General features: G+C 35.9%; 1 protein-coding gene across 1 annotated transcript in view; it reads left to right on the forward strand.

Moving 5' to 3' along the window:
- The window catches only part of AP3S1 (adaptor related protein complex 3 subunit sigma 1), a 70028-nt gene that overhangs the window by 25972 nt on the left and 21594 nt on the right, over positions 1 to 22462 (forward strand). Inside the window, 2 exon segments of the mRNA XM_082651330.1 lie at positions 1895 to 2006; positions 18131 to 18202. Coding sequence (XP_082507456.1) covers positions 1895 to 2006; positions 18131 to 18202 — 184 coding nt within the window.

A 22462-nucleotide genomic window follows, 5' to 3' on the forward strand; every position in this document is an offset into this window, starting at 1 on the left:
AATAAGATATTTGGACTAAGGATTTCTAAAATTCTGTAGCTTTTATGTCGTGTATTGCATTCTATACAAGAATTTGTATCAGTTTTGTACTATAGTATAAAGATGAAATTATAACAAAACGTGTACTCATATTAATATTTTGTTTTCTTTTAATAACTTTAATTGCCTTTTTTTTTTTTGCGGTATGCGGGCCTCTCACTGCTGTGGCCTCTCCTGTTGTGGAGCACAGGCTCCGGACACGCAGGCTCAGCAGCCATGGCTCACGGGCCTAGTCGCTCCGCGGCATGTGGGATCTTTCCGGACCGGGGCACGAACCCGTGTCCCTGCATCAGCAGGCGGACTCTCAACCACTGTGCCACCAGGGAAGCCCTAATTGCCATTTTGAAACTTACAGTTTTCAAAAATTTGGTCTTCTTTTAAAGCAGATCCAAACAAAAATTTAAGATAATCACTAAATTGCAGATTCAGGATGAAGTAAAGTCTGCTATTGCTGCTTTTGTCCCTTTTAAGGAACAGTTGCAACGATAGTCTATAAATACAACTCAGAGAATCTTTAAAGTGCTTGTACATATTTTTAAATTGCATACCTTTTCTAGATAGTAGGAGTTTTTAATTCTTGTCAAAGATCATTTTCACTTTTGGTATTAGAGGATATAAAGTAATAAAAAATAATGAGTGTGTATGTAGAGAAGTTGTTTCTACAAAACTTGTGAATTTAGTATTACTTTTATTGAGTGACAAATAGGGACTTCCCTGGCAGTCCAGTGGTTAAGACTCCATGCTTCCACGGCCGGGGGCATGGATTTGATCCCTGATCGGGAACTAAGATCCCGCATGCTGCCCAGCACAGCCAAAAAAAAAAAAAAAAAAAAGAAATAGGTGTTATTTTCCTTTGTCTTGTTTGAATGTTCAGTTAGCTCTGATTACACTTAGCCTTGATTTTTTTATGTTTCATTAGTGTTAAAGGGTCTTTTGAGAAGGTGAATGAATTGTTGTAAACGTAACTATGGAACAGTTAAACTGTATTTAGAAAAATAAAAGGTGTTTGTAATGATCCCTGAATTATTATTTTTAAAATGCTGAAATTCCAGTCAACATAAATAAAAATATTTGGCAAAAGGATTGAGTATCTCTTAGCTCAGTTTTCTTGCATTTATATTCCAAAACAAAATGTGTTTTTGGAGAAGATCTTGATGGTAAATATGTCCAAAACTTAAGAAGAAATGTCATTTTCTTTTTCCTAGTTGATAATCAGTGTTAAGCTGTGTAACTTACTGTGACCTATGGAGTTAAATCTAGTAAGCTTTTAAAAATGCCCTATGATCTCATTTCTGCCTACTTCTCTGACCTAATTGCTTACTAATCTTTCATTGATCGCAGGCCTTCTTTTTCTTTCTTGAACACAGATATTTCCTTCTTGATGAAATTGCCTTTTTATTAGTTTACCTTTGCCTGAAATGCTCTTCTCTAAATTTTTTCATGGCACGTTCCTTATCATTAGATCTCAGCCTAAACATCAACTCTTTTAACACCCAATAGGAAGTAGCAAACCCATCAATGTGGCATCATCCTCTTTTGATTCTCTAAGTAGTCCCTTCCACTCTGATAATATTTTCTTTGTTTGTTTATTGCTCCTTACCCACTTTCAGTACCTGGCACATAGTAAGTACTCAGTAAATAATTGAATGAATGAATGAACTAATATTAAGCATCGGCATCTTTTACTTGACTTCTCTGAAGAAAACAACCATCTAGTTCACTTGAATGCTGTGTCATTAAATGTTACCTTTCTTTTTGTAGAAGGTTTTAAACAAATTGTCAGTTTTCTTGAACTAATGAAAATGTTTTTTATTTTATAGCTATAACATTCCAATTGTTTTGTTTTGTCATTTAGATTAATTGGAGGATCTGACAACAAACTGATTTATAGACATTATGCAACATTATATTTTGTCTTCTGTGTGGATTCTTCAGAAAGTGAACTTGGCATTTTAGATCTAATTCAAGTAAGTTAACACTTGCCTCTTACTGTATTAAACAACAATTTTGGCATTTCAATTTTTTAAAACTTCTGTGTTCTAAATTTTCTAAAATGATGTTTTGTTTGGTAAGAAATAAGTGTTCCATAGTAGATGCTGGGTGGATAAAAGAGGGATGAGGGATGTAGCACAGAGTCATTTAATCTAATTAAGACTAACTGCAGCTAATTTCCTCATGCCCTTTTTTCCTGTTCATGTAAGTCACACAAAAACCCCAACACTCATAGGTCTTTTACCATATGTATCCAGATCTAACCCCCAAACCCACCCCTTTCTATCTCCTGAAAATCTTTCATAATGGCCCTGGAACTCAAGGTCAGTCATCAGCAAATTTCTCCTTATCTTCAACCTCTTCTGTTAATATTATCTTCACCTTTTTTGCTGTAGGTTAAATCTGGCTTCCCTGATGAAACTACCTGCCACCCTCGCAAGCAGTAGCAGTCTTCTCTTTCGCTTTCTTCATGCCATTGAGTCTGGAGGGTGTTCTCTTTGCTTCTCATTACATTTTCAAGACCTTTTTATCTTCTAAAACATCTCCAGACTTTATCTCATGTTCTCAAACTATACCTACTTCTACCAATCCGGTTGCAGTAATCTCTCATTCCCACTCCCTATTCATTGGAGATTTTGTCAAAAACTTTCAGTGGTCTGAGATTTTACTCTACCTGCAAGCTAACAAGTTTAACTACCACAGTTTCATGGATGCTGACAGAAGATGGGAGATTTCGGGGCCAGAAACAAAGGACTTTATTTCTGACAGCCAAAGCAGTAGTCAAAGTGACAGCATTTGCTTACACTGGTTACTCAAGTCCCAGTTCCTAAAGTGTGACTTGATAAGGTGCAGGTAAGACCTGCACACACAGTAGATTGAGATATAGGAGAGGAAGCCCAAGCTTAGTGAACTGGAATCTTTTATAACGGACACGAAGCATATCTGCCCATGTCCTGGAGGAAGAGAATGTCTTCCAAGCAAAGTATAGATAAACTTACCCTTTGCTTTGGAGGGAAACACTATCTATTTTCCAGGGCTGTTGGCTATACGAGCTTGCTTGAAAAGATAATCCACAATAAAGGCAGTCAGTACCTCTGTTCACATGGTGTGCAGGAATGGAACACCTATGGAGAATTGTCTCCTAACAGATTTCAGTTCTTAGTTCACTGACATTCACTCCAGTACTACTTGTGTTATAATTCTTGGTTATTTCAACGTTCATGTGGATAGTTCATTCAGTACACTGGTATCTTCAAACTGGAATTCTTCTCCAATGAATTTTGCCCATTACCCCACTTCACTGTTCATTTCTAGACCATGTCTTTATCCAGACTTAAGTCTCTCCATCATCTTAATTTCACAGTTTCCACTCTCTGCTACCATCTCTTATCTTTTCTTATCACAATTACTGTTACTCCAACAGTTCTTTGAGCCCATTGGGACCTTCAGTCCCTTTTTTTGTTGGTTTTTTTTTTTGAGGATAAAAATTTTTATTGACAGTTTTCTAGGTATAGTTGTACATTTTTGAACTGTTCAATGTTTATTAATAGATAAATGGCAGCTTTAGAAAAATAGACATGTTTATATCCAGAATCCTGTATTTTCTTCCTGTGTTCCTTATATCTTTTCAGTGTGTCTTTGGGACCTTCTGTCTTTTAAATCTATCTTCTCACTGTCCCTGATCCTCCTGATGTCTTACTCTCCTTGCCCAGCTTAAACTCCATGGTCAATCATGATAATCATAGGCTTGTATATACTCAGCTCTTTGCCTGAATCCACACATCTGAACATACGTAGAGAAAAAAAAGATAACCATACATGCTGGCCTCACTTTAAATTCATGATCTCTGACCTCAGTGATTCCTTAATGCTACCCAGTAATCACATTATATTTCCCTGGTCATTTCACTCTCCCACACTCCTAGACAACTGCTGATACATTCTCCTCCCCTCTCAAACCTGTAGCACTTCTAACATGTAGCTTCCAAGTTCACTAGGCAATCAGAAGGGAACTTCTACAGACTCTGTTATCTGTGTCCTTGTACTCTCTTCTATAAGAGATGAATGAACTTTGCTCTTAGCTAAGGCCAACTCACCCACTTATATACTAGTTTACTTCTTCCTCATTGCTCTAGCATTTTTCTCTCTTCAGTATCATTTTTTCCTCTCTTCTAGATCATTCCCACTAGTCTATAATATGTTAATATGTTCTTCCATCTTAAAAAAAAAAAATTCTGTCCCTACTTCCTTCTCCAGCCACTGCCTCATTTCTTTCCCTCTCTTTATAGCAAAACACTTTCTGTATGCAATGTCTCAAATTTTTCTTCTCCCATTCTTTCCTGAACACATTCTAATCAGGTTTTTCAGCTTTACTGTTGCTGAATCCAAAGGTTCTCATCAGTCCTCCTTTATTTGATTAAGATTGTTTATTACTCTCTTCTTCATGAAATATCTTCACTTGGCTTCTAGGATACCTGGTTTGCATCCTACTATTTTAGTTGCTTCATTTTAGTTTCTTGATCTCCCTTATGTCTTCTTCTTTGGCAAATCCTGTTGATTATGCAGAATCCACTTACTGCTCTCTGCACTGCCTCCACATGGGTCCATGCCACCATCAGCTCTTGCCTGGACTATGTCAGTAGTTTTCTGACTGGTCTTCCTGCTTCCACTGTCCTTTCCTTTTTGTCTTTTCTCAGTAAAACAGCCGGAGTGATACTATTCAAATATGTTACATTTTATACTTTTCCATTTTGAGTTCTTCAGTGGCTTCCCGTCTCACTAAGAGTAAAAGCCAAATTCCTTATAAATGACCCATGAGGCCTCACATGATCTGACTCCCCTTGCCGAACCCTACTACTTATCTTGCTTCATTTTCTACTCTTTTCCCCTGTGCTCCATCGACACTGGCCTCCTTGTTCCTCAGATATACCAGCATGCTTTTACCTCAGAGCCTTTGTACTTGCTGATCTTTCTACCTAGATTGTTCTCCCCTCATCGATTATTATTTTGATGCTGTTGCTGGTCTTAATGGTTATGATAGCATGGTTGTTATATCTTAGAAGGGAATTATGTGGGGAGTTGTCAAAAAACAAATATCCTACATCATATCTGAAGTAAATTCTATCATGTATTTGTGGAAAATGGAAACTATGTCTTGTGTTTTGCAAAAGTTTTTAGCCATTATTATTTGAAATGTTGGTAATTTGTCTTGATATTAAATAAGATACAGAAAAAAGAATTTCAGGAGGATTTTCTTATTGTCCCGTTTCTAACGTAGGCTTGAACAGTTTTTATAAGAAGATCCCATTGAGTTATTACATGTTGATCTATCATGTCACAAAAAAAGAAACTTTCTGTAATTTACCTTACAAGGATGAATTCTGTCACTACCTTGAACATGTTGGAAGTTCTGTAGTTGCTGTCTTTCCCTGGTGGTTATTACAGATCATTAAATACTTAAGAGGGAGTGCTGAGCATGCATAAGTCAGGCACTTTAAAAACGTTGGTTGAGTGAACAAAGATGGAAGGGAGTAGCTTATTGTTTCTGCTTCTGTTTCATGAAACAGCTATTCAGAGTTTACTTAGAACTGGTTTTCTTGCTTTGTCCATCCTCTAGTTTTGAGAAATATAATAAAAGTGGAAAATTATAAATCAAGAGAGTTTAGACCAAAGCCTCTTGGTTTTGTATTTTCTTTAGGGAATGGGTCAAGAAAACTTAGTAAACATCAACATGTGATAACTAAACACAGTTTCATTTTTTTTTTTGAATGTTTGTATTTTACTTTTATTTACATTTCTAGAACTGTTTAAAATACAGAAAAACACAAAGGATAAAACAATAAATACCTATATTCCTATCATCCAGAATTAAAACTTTTTAAAAACTTTTTTTGAATTTTTTTTATTTTTGAATTTTATCATTTTTGTTTTTTGAACAATAAAAATGATATAATTCAAACGATCATTAGAAGCTTATATTTTTATGCAAAGGTTTTGTGTTTCTAAGGTATGTATGTATTATCCCAGATTTGACTTTTTACCTTATATAAAATCTGAGAGAAGGAATTCTTAGTAAATTCCATGTGGGAATTATACTAGTATGTCACCAGGTTGAATAATCAGCTTCTGTTTTGTTTTCTTTTAATTCTTTGTTAGTTGGGAAAAAAAAGGTGATCTTTTTTTGTTTCTGGTGTGTACTATTTTAATGTGATATTGATTACAATATAAGCTAGTTTCAGAGTTGATAGCTAGCCTTTTTTGAAGTCCTTTCTGTTATAGCATGTTGTCATTGGAAGTGTTAAAATATTTACAGAGTGAGAATAGAAGTTAATTAAATATTAATGTTGGTTGTTTGAGTTATTTATAAGCAGTCATATTGCCCTCAATTAAGTTAGTTGCCACGCTGATATGGAGGCATAAAAGTTCACTAGATAATTCCAAATTTTGTAGCAGTTTTCTGTATCACATGTAGCAATTATATCAGCATCAGCCTTGTTCAGTTATAGTTAGGAAAAAATTGAGGACTAACAACTAAACTTATCTTTAGGTTTAGAAAGATATGTTTTGACCATGGTGTTAGAATATGTATATAAATTAGAACTGTTATGTATATAGCATTTGTCAGTACTACAGTACTGAGCGTTAGACTGAGTTTTGTGAAGTTATTTCACTTATTGCTATTAGTGTTAATTTAGTATGATACTGAGCAAGTCATTTAATGTTAATAGACCTTGCATTTTTCACCTGTAAAGTATGCCTGTTTCAGTATGCTGCCTATAGACCTCATGAGTTGTTAGAAATATCAGTGAATTAAAGCAAAGTAGTAGTGGTTAAAACCATTCAGGCCCTTCTCTGTACTGGCTATATAACTTTGGGCAAGTTATTTAACCTCTTTGACCCTGATTTTGTTCATCTGCAAAGTGGAGGTAATAATAACAATACCAAATTATAGAACATGTGAAAGCATTAAAAAAAGATGGTGTATGTGAAGCCTGTCGCTAAATGACTGACCTGAAGTAGTCAGTGGTTTTTAGCTAACATTATCGTTAAAGCATGTATTTTATAAGGAAGGCGTATAATTTCATTAGTACACAAACTGAATTGGGTAAAGAAGTCCTTTTATTTTTCTTTTTCATTTTTACAAGAATTTGTGAATCTATTTATCCTATATGTTCTTTGATGGCTTTGAAGGAATTCTGCATTGTGATAGAATTATGTGATAAGAATAGGCTTAATTGAGGAAACTTGTAAGCCGAGAATACTTAAGAAAGATCCCCTGATCTTCCCACTATCTCATAGGAAGCTGCGCTGATTTAGATACTACTAAACATAGAATAATTTGCCAATAGAGGCCTCACCCCTCCCACTCCACATCATTGTTTTCTTTTATTACAAGAGTAGGCTCATTGAAAGCATACTTGTCAGTGGGGTGGCATATGCATTACTTAAGCTTTGAGCTATACACGTTTAGGTGCCACGTGTCTTTAAGAGTTGCCTGGGAAAACTCCCTGACCAGCTCTTGAGAACTGTGGGAAGTTGCAGCTCACCTATTGGAAGATTGAGTGGGATAAACCCCTGGTCCCATGGAGAGATGAGTTCTGGTGCAGTTCCTCCTGCTGGAGAAAGAGAGAGCCCTGGCTCAATTTGTTTATTTTCCAGGCAATCCAGCGTGAATGCCCAGGATCATTTTAGGAAAATTCTATGGTGTTTACTACACCATACTGTGTTACCAGAGTATTAAAAACTTCTGTTTTTAATAATATTTGTTTCTTACATATGTAAGAAACCAAAAAATAGTTCTATAAACAATATGAATTGGACACTGTTAGAGTGATTCAGCATTCTTTTTTTTTAATTAATTTATTTTATTTATTTATTTTTGGTTGTATTGGGTCTTCATTGCTGCGTGTGGGCTTTCTCTAGTTGCGGCTAGCAGGGGCTACTCTTCGTTGCGGTGCATGGTCTTCTCATTGCTGTGGCTTCTCTTGTTGCAGAGCACGAGCTCTAGGCACGCAGGCTTCAGTAGTTGTGGCACACGGGCTCAGTAGTTGTGGCTCCTGGGCTCTAGAGCGCAGGCTCAGTAGTTGTGGCGCACGGGCTTAGTTGCTCTGCAGCATGTGGGATCTTCCTGGACCAGGGCTCGAACCCATGTCCCCTGCATTGGCAGGTGGCTTCTTAACCACGGCGCCACCAGGGAAGCCTGATTCAGCATTCTTAAAATCCTTTTCCTATCTTATTTTCATTGTTGAAAAGTCTGATTTACAGTCATTGGAAATGTAATAATTCACTTTTCAGTTATTTACATTGCTGCTTCTTAATGATAAACCCAGGTAACAATTTGATGATACTTACCATTCTAATTTACATGTTCTTTTGACCTCTCAGCAGTCCTCTTGGGAGGCATTATTGTGTTTGAAGTTAGGTGGTATGGGTTTAAATATTGGCTATGTCATCTAACAGTTCTATATCTTTGAGCAAATTACTTAGTCTTATTCATCCTCAATTTTCTTGTCTGTAAATGTTGATATTCATACCTACCTTGCCAGCATTGTTATAAGAATTGGAGCTAATGTATATAAAGCAGTCAGCACAGGGCCTAGAAGATAGCAGACACATTGTTATTACTTACTTTATAGTGGTGAAGAAAGTATTTTTGAACTCAAGTACTTAAAGTCAGAATTTTGGAGCTAGAAGTAACTTAAAATTTATTTTTTTCCCCTTCAAAGTAGGTTTGAGAGAGTGAAAAACTCAGGTTATGTTGGTATTTTTCTTTGGTTTACAGTGAATTCCTTATTTCTCAGTGTAGAATAGTAGGTTTCAGGGAGCGATTGGATATAGAGGAGAAGAGTTCCTTTTGAGCTTGGTTTTTCAAAAATTTTTTTCTTTAAAAATTAAAAAAAAACTTTTCACATTGAAATTATTTCAGACTTAGAAAAGTGGCAAATATAATGCAAAGAATTTTTGCATACTGTATATTCATCCAGATTCCTCAAATTTAACATCTTCCATAACCTCAAGTAGGTAATTAAAATCAGGAAATTTACATTGATAGAATACTATTATCTAATCTGTAGATCTTATTTAAAATTTGCCAGTTGTCCCATTAATGTAATTTTTCTTGTTTAGAGTTCAATTCAGGTTACATAGAGTGTTAGTTTTCTTATCTCCTAAGTTTCCTTTACTCGGTTATAGTTCTTCATCTGTCTTCCATTCATGTCTTTCTTACCTTGATCCTTTGAAGAGTATTAGACAATTATTATTATTATTATTTTTTTGCGGTACGCGGGCCTCTCACTGCTGCGGCCTCTCCCGTTGTGGAGCACAGGCTCCGGATGCGCAGGCTCAGCGGCCATGGCTCACGGGCCCAGCCGCTCCGCGGCATGTGGGATCCTCCCGGACCGGGGCACGAACCCGTGTCCCTTGCATTGGCAGGCGGACTCTCAACCACTGCGCCACCAGGGAAACCCGTAGCCAGCTATTTTGTAGAGTATTCCTCAGTTTGGATTTGATGTTTCTTAGTGATTAAATTTGGATTATGTATTTTCGAATATCACAAGTGATGTTATGTCCTTCTCAGTGCATCATATTCAGGAGATACATGATATCATTTTACCCTATTACTTGTGGTATTTATTCTGATTCCTTGGTTAATGAGGTGCCTGCCAGGTTTACCTACTTAAACTTCCATTTTCCCTTTGTGCTTAGAAGTATCTTATGGGGAATAATTTTGAGTATATAAATATCCTTTTTCTAATCATAATTTGGTCATTACTTTTAGCATCTGTTGATGATTCCTGCCTGAAAGAATTATTGTGGTGTTTGCCAAATAGTGATTTTCCCATCATGATTTCTATACTTATTAGTTGCTATTCTGTAAGGAAAAGCTAAGATTTTTATTCATTTTATTTTGTTTTAAGTCTGTTCAAGATACCAATTGTACCGTATTCAATTATACACAAGAGAATATCTTTCAAGGCCAAATACCATTAAAAAAATCAACTTTTGCTTGGAAGTTTAAATGGAGTTCTAACAATTGATGTCAATATGAGTTTTTTAAATGTTCTTGGAGTAGCTTCTGTGCACCAAAAGAAATAATGCAGAGGCTACTTTCATTTTCTAAATTAATATTTGATATATTAGCCTTATAAATTCAAAACCCTACTTCTTCCTTAGATGTCTAAATCCAACATACAAATCATATTAAGTCACTTTAATGGAGAGACTACAATGTAATTAAATTTCCTATAGTACAAGAAGTCTTTGCACAATACTGTTGTTAATTTGGGTGATAAAAGTATGGACAGTTAAAATTTTTGCTTTACACTTTTATATATTTTCTAAATTTTCTGAATAATCACCTCTTACTACATTAAAAATAAAAGATGATTTTTGTTGTTGTTGGAGGGAGTATCTCTAGTGAATAAGAGTGTGGGTTCTGCCATGAGACTTTCTGGATTTTAGTGAGGACTCTCCTACCTAACTGCTAGTAGTTAGTTAACTTTGTACTTTAACTTACTCTTCTGCAGATGGTTGATAAAAAGTACCTGCCTTATGGGATTACTGTGAAGGATTAAACAAAATAATCTATTTAAAGCACTTGGAACAATAACAGTGCCATAATAGTGTATACTCAATAAGTGCTATTATCATTGTTAGCTTTTAAATTTTTAAAAAAATGGAAAGAAATAAATCACACAATATGAATCATTGAGTTCTTTAAGAACTCTTAAAGAATCATTATGACATCAATATAGAAGACAGATAGTCCTTTCATCAACTCTTAATTTTTTCATATTGAAGTCAAGAGTTTAATGTTTAAATTAACTGGTACATAATAAATGCACAATAAATGTCTCTATTTTTACTGTTAGAAAAATATCCGTCCTCATTGGCATATTAGTGTCTAGGTCAGGTTTAGTGGAAATCCAGTTCAGAATCCAGTCATAGGCTAGCCCGAGTGCTACTTACACACCTTAAACACCATACATTAAAGATTCTGAATATTATATGCAACAGTGCTGTATTCATAGTTGTTCTTCAAAGCTAATTAATCTGATTTTAAGTTCAGTCTGTGTTCCCTAGCTTTCTTGGTACATTTTTAGTCGTATTTTTTGATTCCTTACTTAAGCTAAGCCAGTATCTCTCTAGAACATCTTGCTGCTGACTGAAAAACAATTTTTTTAGATCTCTTGGCATATTCCTAAATTTATGCCTTCTATTCTTGGGCTTAAGACTTTTCCTGTCTTATAACATGTCAGTTTAACATTTATGTATTTTATTTAATATTATAGATGAGAAACAGTAAGAGCAATTCCTCCTGAAATTTAACAGAATTCCCCAAACCCAGAAAAAAATATATTTTTTTCCCCTAGAAACTCTAAAGGAGAGTCTGCCAAATAAGTGATATTGCTTAAGGATATTTTTGTGGCATTTATTTTATCTAGTGCACATTTTTATTTTTGCATCTGTGTATAGTATCATAATACTAGCTAAAATATATTGAGTACTTTTTTTGGTGAGATACTACTGTTCTAAGCCATTTATATTTATTATTTAATCACTAAAACAACTCTATGGCATAGGCACTATTATTATACCCAAATGAGGCTTAGAATTAAATAACTTGCCCTAGATTTCATAGTCAGAGGCGAAGCTGGAATTTTAGTAGAGTACTAAGTACTCTTAAGTACTAAGCTGCTTTGGAATAGATTCCTGTTACCCTTTGTGATCCAGGCATATAAATTTGTAATTAAAGATAAAGGAAACACAAGGAAGTTTTGTTGATAGAAGGGCACAGGGAAGGGAGACTCTGTTTATATGTGGATATGGCATTTTTCTGAATATCTCTATCTTTTATATTTACTTTTGGAAAACTATGTAATTATTAAAATGAAGGAAAACTTAAAATATTATTTTTAATAAATTGAAAGTAATTTTTCTTCCACCAGCCTTTGAATTCCCAAGGCCAGAGATTAATGAGTAGCTACTTAGTAGATAACAGTTATATTGAAATTGACTTTAAACTTTTATCATTTAAAAATAAAACACAAGAGGGTGCCATGTACCATGTTACTTCTAGTTTTTTAGTCTTTTTATCTTTCTCTGTGTGAAATATAATGCAACAGCAGTTTTATTATTTTTTGGTTGTCCTGGCTAGAACCCCCAAGGCCCATTAATTTGTTTTTCTTAATTTCTTAACTTCAGTTTGTAGATTATTAGTTTTGTATTGACCTTGTCCATGTAACGAATCAGCAGTGTATATCTACCTTGGGGCTCTAGATTCTAATTACGTTAAGTAATTCTTGCTAACTCAAAAGAAAATTAATGGAGAGTTTTTTGAAGTGGGTTTTTAAGTTTTCATCCAAACTTAGCATTTGAATGCCTTAAATCTTAAGAATTCTTTCCCTAAGTTAAGAACATATAGTTGTAATGATATTTTGCTGCAGGGCACTTTTTTTTTTAAAGTATTTACATTTTTCATACTTGGTATTGTTCTGTTTTAAATATTGACAACCTTTTTTCTTTCTAAGTTAGTAAGCAAATCCCAAAAACTTGGACACCACAGTATGTAGTTACCTTGCTTTTATATCAGTGTTTATTAGTAGAATTAGAATTTTCTCTTTCTGTTTTAATTTTGTAATCATATGTTTTGAACAGCCAGGTAAATAGTACTGGCTTTTGTTTAGTTGATGTGTTTTGGGCAGTGTTCAGCACTTTATCTAAATTATTTAACTAAATCTTTAAGATAATCCAGAAAGGTAGATAGTTGTATAACTATTTTATAGTTCTGATATTTGGAGGAGTTAAGTGACGGTTAGGCTCACATAGCTAGGTAGTAGCTAAGGAGGAATTTGAAGTCAGGTCTTTGTGGTTTCCTCACTGCTTTGCTATACTGCCTCTATAGACAGCTCATATTTTTTGCACACTATAGTTCACCAGTGGCACATTCAATGCTACCAAGAAATTTTTTTCTCTCTTTGTCAGATATAGTCTATGTTCAGTGGGTTCCACTGATCCTTCATAAGTAATACATAAGTGAAGGGAGACTATTCAGACAGCATTTTCACCAAGATAGTCATCTTCTGATGGTTAAGAAAGAATGGCTACAGAATATGGGTAATCAAACCAGTGGATCTGGAAAAAGTAAACATGAAAAAATAAAGCCATACTGGAAACTTTATTCTGAATAGTAAGTTTAGTAATAATTTTAAATTAAGAAAGACCACCTCGCACCACATACGAAAATTAATTCCAGATAGATTTGGTCCAAACATGAAAAATGAAACCATGAAGCTTTTGTTTTCTTCTGGGAGAATATCTTCCTGACCTTGCTATAGGCAAAAATTTCTTAAATTAGACCAAAAAAAAGATTAACCATAAAGGAAAAAAGCTGATAAGTTGGACTATATTGAAATTTAAAGCTTCTGTTCTTCTGAGAACATTATTAGGAGAATGAAAAGGCAAGTCAGAGTAGGAAAAGACATCTGTAATATGTGTGTATGACAGGACTGTATCTAGCTATGTAAAGAATTTCTATACATCAATAAGAAAAAGACAGGTAATGAGCAGAAGTCTTGAACAGAAAAATGAGCAGAAGTCTTGAATAGACATCATGAAAAAGGATATCAAAATGGTAAATATGAAATGGTGGTCCATCTCTTTAGGCTTCAGGGAAATACAAATGAATATCACAATGACAGACCACCACACACCCATAAGAATAACTAAAATTAAAAGATTGACAACATACAGGGCTGACAAGGATGTGGCACTATGGGAACTCCCATATACTATGATTTGGATTGTAAATTTTTTTTTTTTTTAATGGCTGTGCCACACGGCTTGCGGGATCTTAGTTCCCTGAGAGGGATCAAACCCGCACCCCCTGCATTGGAAGCGTGGGAGTCTTAACCGCTGGACTGCCAAGGAAGTCCCTGGATTGTAAATTTTTATAATTGCTTTGAAAATCTATTGAAAATCACTTTGAAAACCTATCTGCTCCATGGCCCAGTGATTCTACTCTAGGTATACATTCAGTAGATATGTGTATGTATGTTCACTAAAAGACTTATATAAGAATAAGTATCAGTACTAATTGTAATGGCCCCATGCCGGACCCGAATTTCTGTCAACCGGGGAATAGATAAATACATTGTGGTATATTTCTGCAATAGCACACTGTATAACAACAAGAATGAATGAACTGTTATACTAATATTATGTAACAAAATAAATAAATCTCACAAACAAATCAATGAATAGAAGAAGCCACTCATATGGTTCCATACTGTATGATTCCATTTAAATACATGGTTGTCCCTTGGTATGGTAGTTGGTATCTGCTGGGAATTGGTTACAGGACCTGCTATGACCAGAATCCGTGGATGCTTAAGTCCCTTACAGCTGGCCTTCTGTATCTGTGGGTTCCGCATCTCTGGATTCAGCCAACCATGGGTAGTATAGTACTATATTTATTGAAAAAAACTTGTTTCTAAGCATGCGCGCAGCATTGGACCCACACAGCTCAAGCCCAGATTGTTCAAGGGTCAATAGTAGTTCAGAAATAGACAAAATATATCTTTAATGTTAGAAAGCAGGGTAGTTACCCTTGATGTTGATAGTTGCCTAATGGAGTATGAGCGGGCTTCTAGAGTGCTGGTAATAGTCTAACACCTGAATATTAAGTGCTGGTTACACAGGTATACTTACTTTGTGAAAATTCATCAGGTTGTACATTGTTACGATTTGTGTACTTTTTTTTATTATTGAGGTACACTTGGCTTACAATATTACATTGGTTTCAGGTGTACAACATAGTGATTCACAATTTTTATAGACTATACTCCATTTAAAGTTATTATAAAATATTGGCTATTATAAAATATTGGCTATATTCCCTGTGCTGTATAATATATCCTTGTAGCTTATTAATTTTATACATAGTTGTTTGTACCTCTTAATCCCCTACTCCTATCTTTCCCCTCCCCCTCCCCTCTTCCCACTGGTAACCACTAGTTTATCTATATCTGTGAGTCTGTTTCTGTTTTGTTATAGTCATTCGTTTGTTTTATTTTTTAGATTCCACATGAAGGTGACAACAGACAGTATTTGTCTTTCTCTCTGACTTATTTCTCTATGCATAATACCCTCCATGTTGTTGGAACTGGCAAAATTTCATTCTTTTTCATGGTTGAGTAGTATTCCTCTGTGTGTGTGTGTGTGTGTGTGTGTGTGTGTGTGTGTGTGTGTGTGTGTGTGTGTGTGTGTGTGTGTACCACGCCTTTATCCATTCATCTGTTGATGGACACTGAGGTTGCTTCCATATCTTGGCAGCTGTAAATAATGCTGCTATGAAAATTGGGGTACATGCATCTTTTCAAGTTAGTGTTTTTTTTTTTTCTTCAGCTGTATACCCAGGAGGGGAATTGCTGGATGATATGGTAGTTCTGTTTTTAGTTTTTTGAGAAACCTCCATACTGTTTTACACAGTGGCTGCGCCAATTTACATTCCTACGAACAGTGTTGTGTACTTTTCTGTACATATGTTATACTTCAGTAAAAATTTACTGAAGGACAGAACTTAAATGGTTTTGTTTCCTGTAACTTATTTAACTATGAGTTTATAAATGTATTCAGACCACTTCCATGTTAGAGATACTGTGTCAAAAATAAATTCATCTTTCTCAATGGGAAAATTTTCTCTTTTGGACTCCTCAAGAAGTCAGTATTTGTTAAATGCTTATTCTTTGTTCAAGCAGCATTATCCCATTCTGTCCTCATAAAAAGAATGTGTTATAAGAAGAAGAAAAGTGAGTCAGAATTAGAAATAGAATGAATAAAGTCATTTCACGGACCATGTCACCAAGACCTTGAGGAGAAATAGATGAAGTTGGGAGTTTGGATAGGTACTCAACAATATATATTTTCTACTTACCACATAATTGAAACAAACTAGGCACTCACTTGAGGATGACCTTTGTATGCCCCACACTTGGTCATCTTAATAACTTGCCTTGTCATAAATGAAACTATGTATAAAACTGTATATTCTTGGTTACTACTGATCTTTTATTTCTCCTAGTCTAAGTCAAGGATCAACAAATTACATCCTGCAGGTCAAATTCAGCCTGCTACCTATTTTTGTAAATAAAGTTTTATTGGAATAGAGCCATGCTCATTTGTTTATGTATTGTCTGTGACTGCTTTTGTGCTATACTGTATGACCCACAAAGCCCAAAATTAAAATCTTTACTCTCCAGCCCTTTGCAGAGAAAGTTTGCCAACCCTTGGTCTAAGACGATGTTGATCATGGTCATATAGTTAAATACATTGTTTCACCTGTCTTATTCATGTACATTGATGCCAGGAAGGAGCCTTGGATTGTGGATCTGTGTAAATTGGCCTCAGATTGGAGTAGTTATAGCAAGAAGCCTGTTGTTTAGATTTTACTCTGTCCGGTAGGATCACCTATGAATACAGTGACCATACATTTCAGTTTGCTTGGAACAGTCCTGGTTTACATTTGTTGTTCCAGGTTATTATTATAGTACAATAACATTGCATACTGTTATTATAATATAATAATTAATAGATGCTCTCTTTTACTCTTAATATCCCCCAGTTCGAATGATAAACTTATGGTCATTCTATCTGTGAAAATTCACTGAGAAGGGTAGTGGATACAGAAATAGTGATAGAATAGTGACAACTATGCAAAGTGGAACTTAAGAGATTAATTTTATTTATTTATTTTATTTTATTTTTTTGTGCTACGCGGGCCTCTCACTGTTGTGGCCTCTCCCGTTGTGGAGCACAGGCTCCGGACGCGCAGGCTCAGTGGCCATGGTTCACGGGCCCAGCCGCTCCGCGGCATGTGGGATCTTCCCGGACCGGGGCACGAACCTGTGTCCCCTGCATCGGCAGGCGGACTCTCAACCACTGCGCCACCAGGGAGCCCTAAGAGATTAATTTTTGAAAGTTTGTATCAGAGGTCCCCAAGACCATCTCAGTGATTTGCTAGGAATCACAGGACTCAGAAGTTGCTATGTTTATGGTTAGGGTTTATTACAGTGAAAGTATACAGAGTAAAACCATCAAAGGCACATGAAGGGAAGTATGGAGGAAACCAGGTACAAGCTTCCAGGTGTTGTCCCTTTCTACTGGAGTCACACAAGATGTGCTTAATTGCCCCAGAAGTGATATGTGATGACATGTGCAAAGTGTTCCAAACTAGGCAACTCACCCTAGCCTGGTTTCCAGGATTTTTATTGGGGGTCAGTCACATAGGCCTGTGACACCTCCATGACTGACCTTGGTTACTTAAGCTCCAGAACCTCAGAGAAAAAATACGTTCATTGAAAATCACACTGTTAGCATAAACTGTCTGCTCACACTGGTACAGTGTGGCCCAGGGCCTCAAGCATGCAGAAATACTCTTATCAGACAGAACTTTCCAAGGGCTCAGAGCTCAGTTCCCAGGAACTAGCCAAAGGCTCGTCTGAAAACAGGCCATTTTGGGGAACGTATAGGGGTTGAACAACCCAGGCTTACTGAGTTAACCCTTTCCCACACAAGGTCGTACAAGATATTTGAACCAGAGTTTGAGTCCAGGTAAGTCAGATTCCAGAGTCTGTGCTCTTTCCATAAGTTTGATTTTTAGTGATCTTTTATACTGATTTGCTAATTAAAAATTATTGGCTATATTAGATGTAGTTGAGACTTGGACTGTGCCCATCTAGCTTGATAGATACTTATGACAAGCTTTCTTTTTTCCTCATATGAAGATAGGGAGCCTGATTTGAGTATTTTCCAGTATTTTTGTAAGTAATGGTGCTAACAATTTTTAGGTCTTAGTAATTTTCAGTGAAGTTTATTTTGTTTATTGTATTTCATTTATTAATGTATTGAAAAATAGTTTAGATGTACAGGCTATAATTATTCCTTTTGCACTTAATACAGTTTTTAATTTAAAAAAGAGAAATGTGATAATAGAGTTAGAAGTTTTACTTCACAATTAAGAATTGTCTGCCTTATAGGTAATAGATTTGAATGAACTTATTCAGTTCTCAAAAGCTTTTAACCTTTTTTTTCTTTTCTTTAGGTATTTGTGGAAACATTAGACAAGTGTTTTGAAAACGTCTGTGAACTGGATTTAATTTTCCATGTAGACAAGGTACAGTTTCTACATTATCAAATTTTCTGAGTTTTTTATCTTAGAAAAAAATGTTAATTTGTCAAAGTAAAAATAGATTTAGTGAATAATACTGTTTTTATTCCTTTATTCAATTGATACGTATATTTACTGTGAGCCAGGCACTGTGCTTAGTGAAGAAGGTTCAGACCATGGCCTTAGAGGAATTCACATCTAGAGGAGGACAGTGGGAATGGAGGAAATTATATTTAAACTGGATTTTTTTAGGGATTAGTAGATATTTCACAGACAGAAAAGGAGAGGATGACTCTACAGACAGAGATATAAAATACGTGCTTTTTGTGAGGGGAGGATTTTATATTGATCATGAGGCCTTAAAGTACCTTTAGTGACATGGATTTTGGGCTTCGTTCTGAAGCAATTTAGTTTTTTAAAACAAGTTTCTATTAACATTATCGTTGCTTTGTTTGTTCATTTTTTGCGGGGGCAAGATAATTGTTTTTTTCTGTGTTAAGGATGTTGGATTGGTAGGTGGGAGATTAAAGTCAAGGAAATCAATTAGAAGTCTATTGCAGTAGTCCAGAAAGAAATGAACTAAGGCAGTAGAGTAGGGATGAAAGAAAGTATATAATTGATAGGACTTGATGGCTTATTGAAAGCAGGTGAGAGAAAGGAAGAATGACTGAAATTCTCTAGCCAGTATTACTGGGTATTGGGGATAGGAAATTTACGAGGAAGAGATTCCACTTTTAGTATATATAGATTTTTTTTTTCTCTATAAGTTCATATAATGTAACAGACTGTTTTGAATGGTTAAGCCATTGAATTAAATTGTCTGGAAATAATCTGAAAATTTTGGCAAAAAATTGTGATTTTTAAAAATCAGCTTTATTGAAGTGTAATTTACACACATGAAAATTCAGTGGCTTTAAGCATACATTTGCCTAAGTTTTGGCACGTGCATTTAGTTATGTAACCAGTACCACAATCAAGATACAGCACAAGGAATGCATTATATTATTTGTGAACATCAAAAGAATACATTTACTATTAGCTCGTCCTTTAGATCATATTTCTCATTTACTAAATGATTTAATTTCATATATTGACTCATTTTGGATATAGAACTTAAACTTGATATTTTTAAGAGAATTATTTTAGTTTTCTACTGCTTTTCTCTATTATCTGTCTTATGCTATTTGCACTTACAAAGACTCCTGTTATTTTTAGGCATTAAGGTTCACAATATTCTAAAATATGTTTTGATACATGGTTAAAATGTTTAAAATTCTATTTTTAAAATGACTGCTCAAAGATCACTAGCTTACATGTTGCATCTAGCAATTTTTTGAGAAAATTGAAGATTCTATTGTAAAATATTGTAGCAAGAGTAAAGTTGTCACATTTGTAGCAGAGAATAAAAGTTTTCCTTAATAGGAAAATTAAGCTCTACATATATACAACTTCCATACATGATACACAGTGTTTTTAAAACTTCTATTTTATGTAAATATATGTTCATTTTAGAAAAATCAGAAAATATAAATAAGAGGCGAATAAATAGCCGCTATCTCAATTTCAGAGATTGCCTAGTATTAAAAGATAAACTGAGGCACACTAAAAATTTTAAGAGTTTATTTGAGTAAAAATTGATTCAAATTGGTCAGCACCAAACCGGAAGTGGTTAGGAATATTCCGCTGACAGGAGCTAGGGGAAAGACGTTTATAGAGAAGAGGCAGAAGCAAAGCAAGGGAATTATCTGATTGGCTATTGCTTAAGCACCTGTATTATTTGGGAAAGCCAAGGTGGCTGTTTGTGATTGGTTGCTCTTAGGTGTTGATTTCTTAACCTTGAGGCATTTTAGGCTGAGGTTGTGCTTTGCTTATGTATTAGAGCTGCCTCAGTCTAATTGCCTCCTTTTTTTTTTTTTTTTTTTTTTAGCAGTATGTGGGCCTCTCACTGCTGTGGCCTCTCCTGTTGCGGAGCACAGGCTCCGGACATGCAGGCTCAACGGCCATGGCTCACGGGCCTAGCCGCTCCGCAGCATGTGGGATCTTCCCGGACCGGGGCACGAACCCGTGTCCCCTGCATCGGCAGGTGGACTCGCAACCACTGCGCCACCAGGGAAGCCCTCGCCTCCTTTTTTTAATTAACACTAGTGTTAACATTTTAGAGTATGTGTAGTTCTAGACTTTTTTGTACAAATGAGTACTGAAACAAATATGTCTTTAAAAAAATCAAAAATAGGATCACATATGTAGTCTGTATAGCCTGTTCATTTCACACAACAGTGTATCACTGTTTTGAAACCTGCCAGAATTAGCTGGCCTAAACTCTTGTTTTAATTTTTTTTCAATGCAATGAGAAAAAAGCTTCAGTATAACAAGAGTTAGAGACCAGTAAAATAGACATTTCCTGTCCCTGTACTCTCTAAAACAATGCTAGTCTTGTTTTCAGCCCTTCTATGAAAGTAGGCTTGTTTTCAACTTTCAAGCAGCCCTGGACCTTCCAACAGTCAGAGATCTCCTAAATAGCTCAACTCATTTCTTCTTAGGAGCAAATACAGAGTTTTGTACACAATCCTCTGTGTGCTGTTATACTACACTTGGATAGAGGGAAGGAGGAAGTTGTAAAGAATACCCCTTTTGTTATCAGTCAGGATGGGCTAGTTTATGCTGCAGTAACAATATCAGAGTATTTCTAATTTACACAGTATGTTTATCATGTCCCACATGCTGTCAGTCTGGAATCCATGGTGACAAAGCTGCCGGTATCTGGAAAATCATCAGTTTTTATGTCAGAGAGAAAAGAGTTTTCATGGGTAAATTTATCTGCTTTTCAAACTATCACACATGATAGTTTTGCCAAATGTTTGGCCACTACAAGCATGGATCACTAACTTTCTAGCCTCCGATATAATTTCCATGTGGCCTACTGCCCAACCCCTAAGTCAATGTCTTTTCCTTTATTGTGATTGTTATCAGTTTCTCATTACAAACCTTCAAGTACTAATTTGTGTATCAGTCACATAAGCTAATATTTGTAGTCACCCTGAAGTAGTGGAACAGCACCCCCTGCCCAAAATTGATTTGGATGTAGAGACTGAAGATACCACATGTACACCAAGAGGATCTGATCTGAAAAGGTTTATCGTTCACATAATAAGCTTTTGGGGGGAAAACAAGGAACAGCGACTATCTTGGGGTTTTATGTGGTTAGGGGGTAGGGCTGGGTTGAGGGTTTCCACATGCAGGCCAGGCAGGTCTTATGTAATTTAAACTTCCCGCCAGTGCAAAGGAAGGAGCACCTGGACTTTATCAGTTTGCCCACATGTGGGCAGAAGAGGAAGGGAGAACAGTGGGATTTGAAAGCTGTCAGCAGGCAGGCATCAAAAATGGAGTCAGACTCTTTATTACAGCTAAGTTATGCTGTGATAATAACACCTAAAATATGAGTAACTTGGTTTATTTCTTATACTGCATGGCCACTGTGGGTTTGCTGGGAAGGTCTGCTTATTTGCGCAACTGTGTTACCTGCCCATTTCCTGAACACTGTGGCTTTAATTGGGCAGCCCCAGGTTGTCACCACTACTGCAGCACAGCATCAAATCCCAGGGCAAAGATGAAAGAGCTAAAGATTTATAAAGAGCTTGGTTTGGAGCATGTATGACATGTATGGACAGCTATAAAAGTGCTCTGTCTACTCCTCCCTGCATTCCCCCCATCCCCCAGAAGATCAGGCTAAGGGAGATCTGATTGGAGGCCTCAGTGTCTTTCCTACCCTCCAGGCCAGGAGAATGAAGAATTAAGAGTGAGAGTGGAGAGGTTTCCTCTAGCCCAGTCCCTCTTAAGGAGTTTGATAGCCTATCCTTAAACCACAGGACACAGAGTGAGAATCTCCTTTTCCTTTCACCACCTGAAGAAATCTAACCATTAAGAGTATCTCAGCAACCACACCTAGGTACCAGTGAGCCGACAGAGAAAAAAGAATGCCATCTCAACAGAGAGATGAGGAACAGGCTGAACAATCAGAACATATGCTCCGTGAAAAAGAACTACCACAGGAGATCAGTGAACACTTGAAATTTTAAAATGGTAAAAAGTGCTTAAGGAGATGCAATTCGAAAAGGTCTTCCTGGGGCTTAAAAATGTGTTTTCAAACTATAGAGTTTAAAGAAGAGAATGGTCACAGTTGAGGCTTGAATTACAGATAGAAGATGAATGCAGGAAATAATCTCAAAGCATATAATTGAAAGATTAAGAGATAGAAAACATGAAGGA

Source organism: Grampus griseus (genome assembly GCF_964374135.1).
Source record: "Grampus griseus genome assembly, chromosome: 3".
Taxonomy (NCBI): Eukaryota; Metazoa; Chordata; class Mammalia; order Artiodactyla; family Delphinidae; genus Grampus; species Grampus griseus.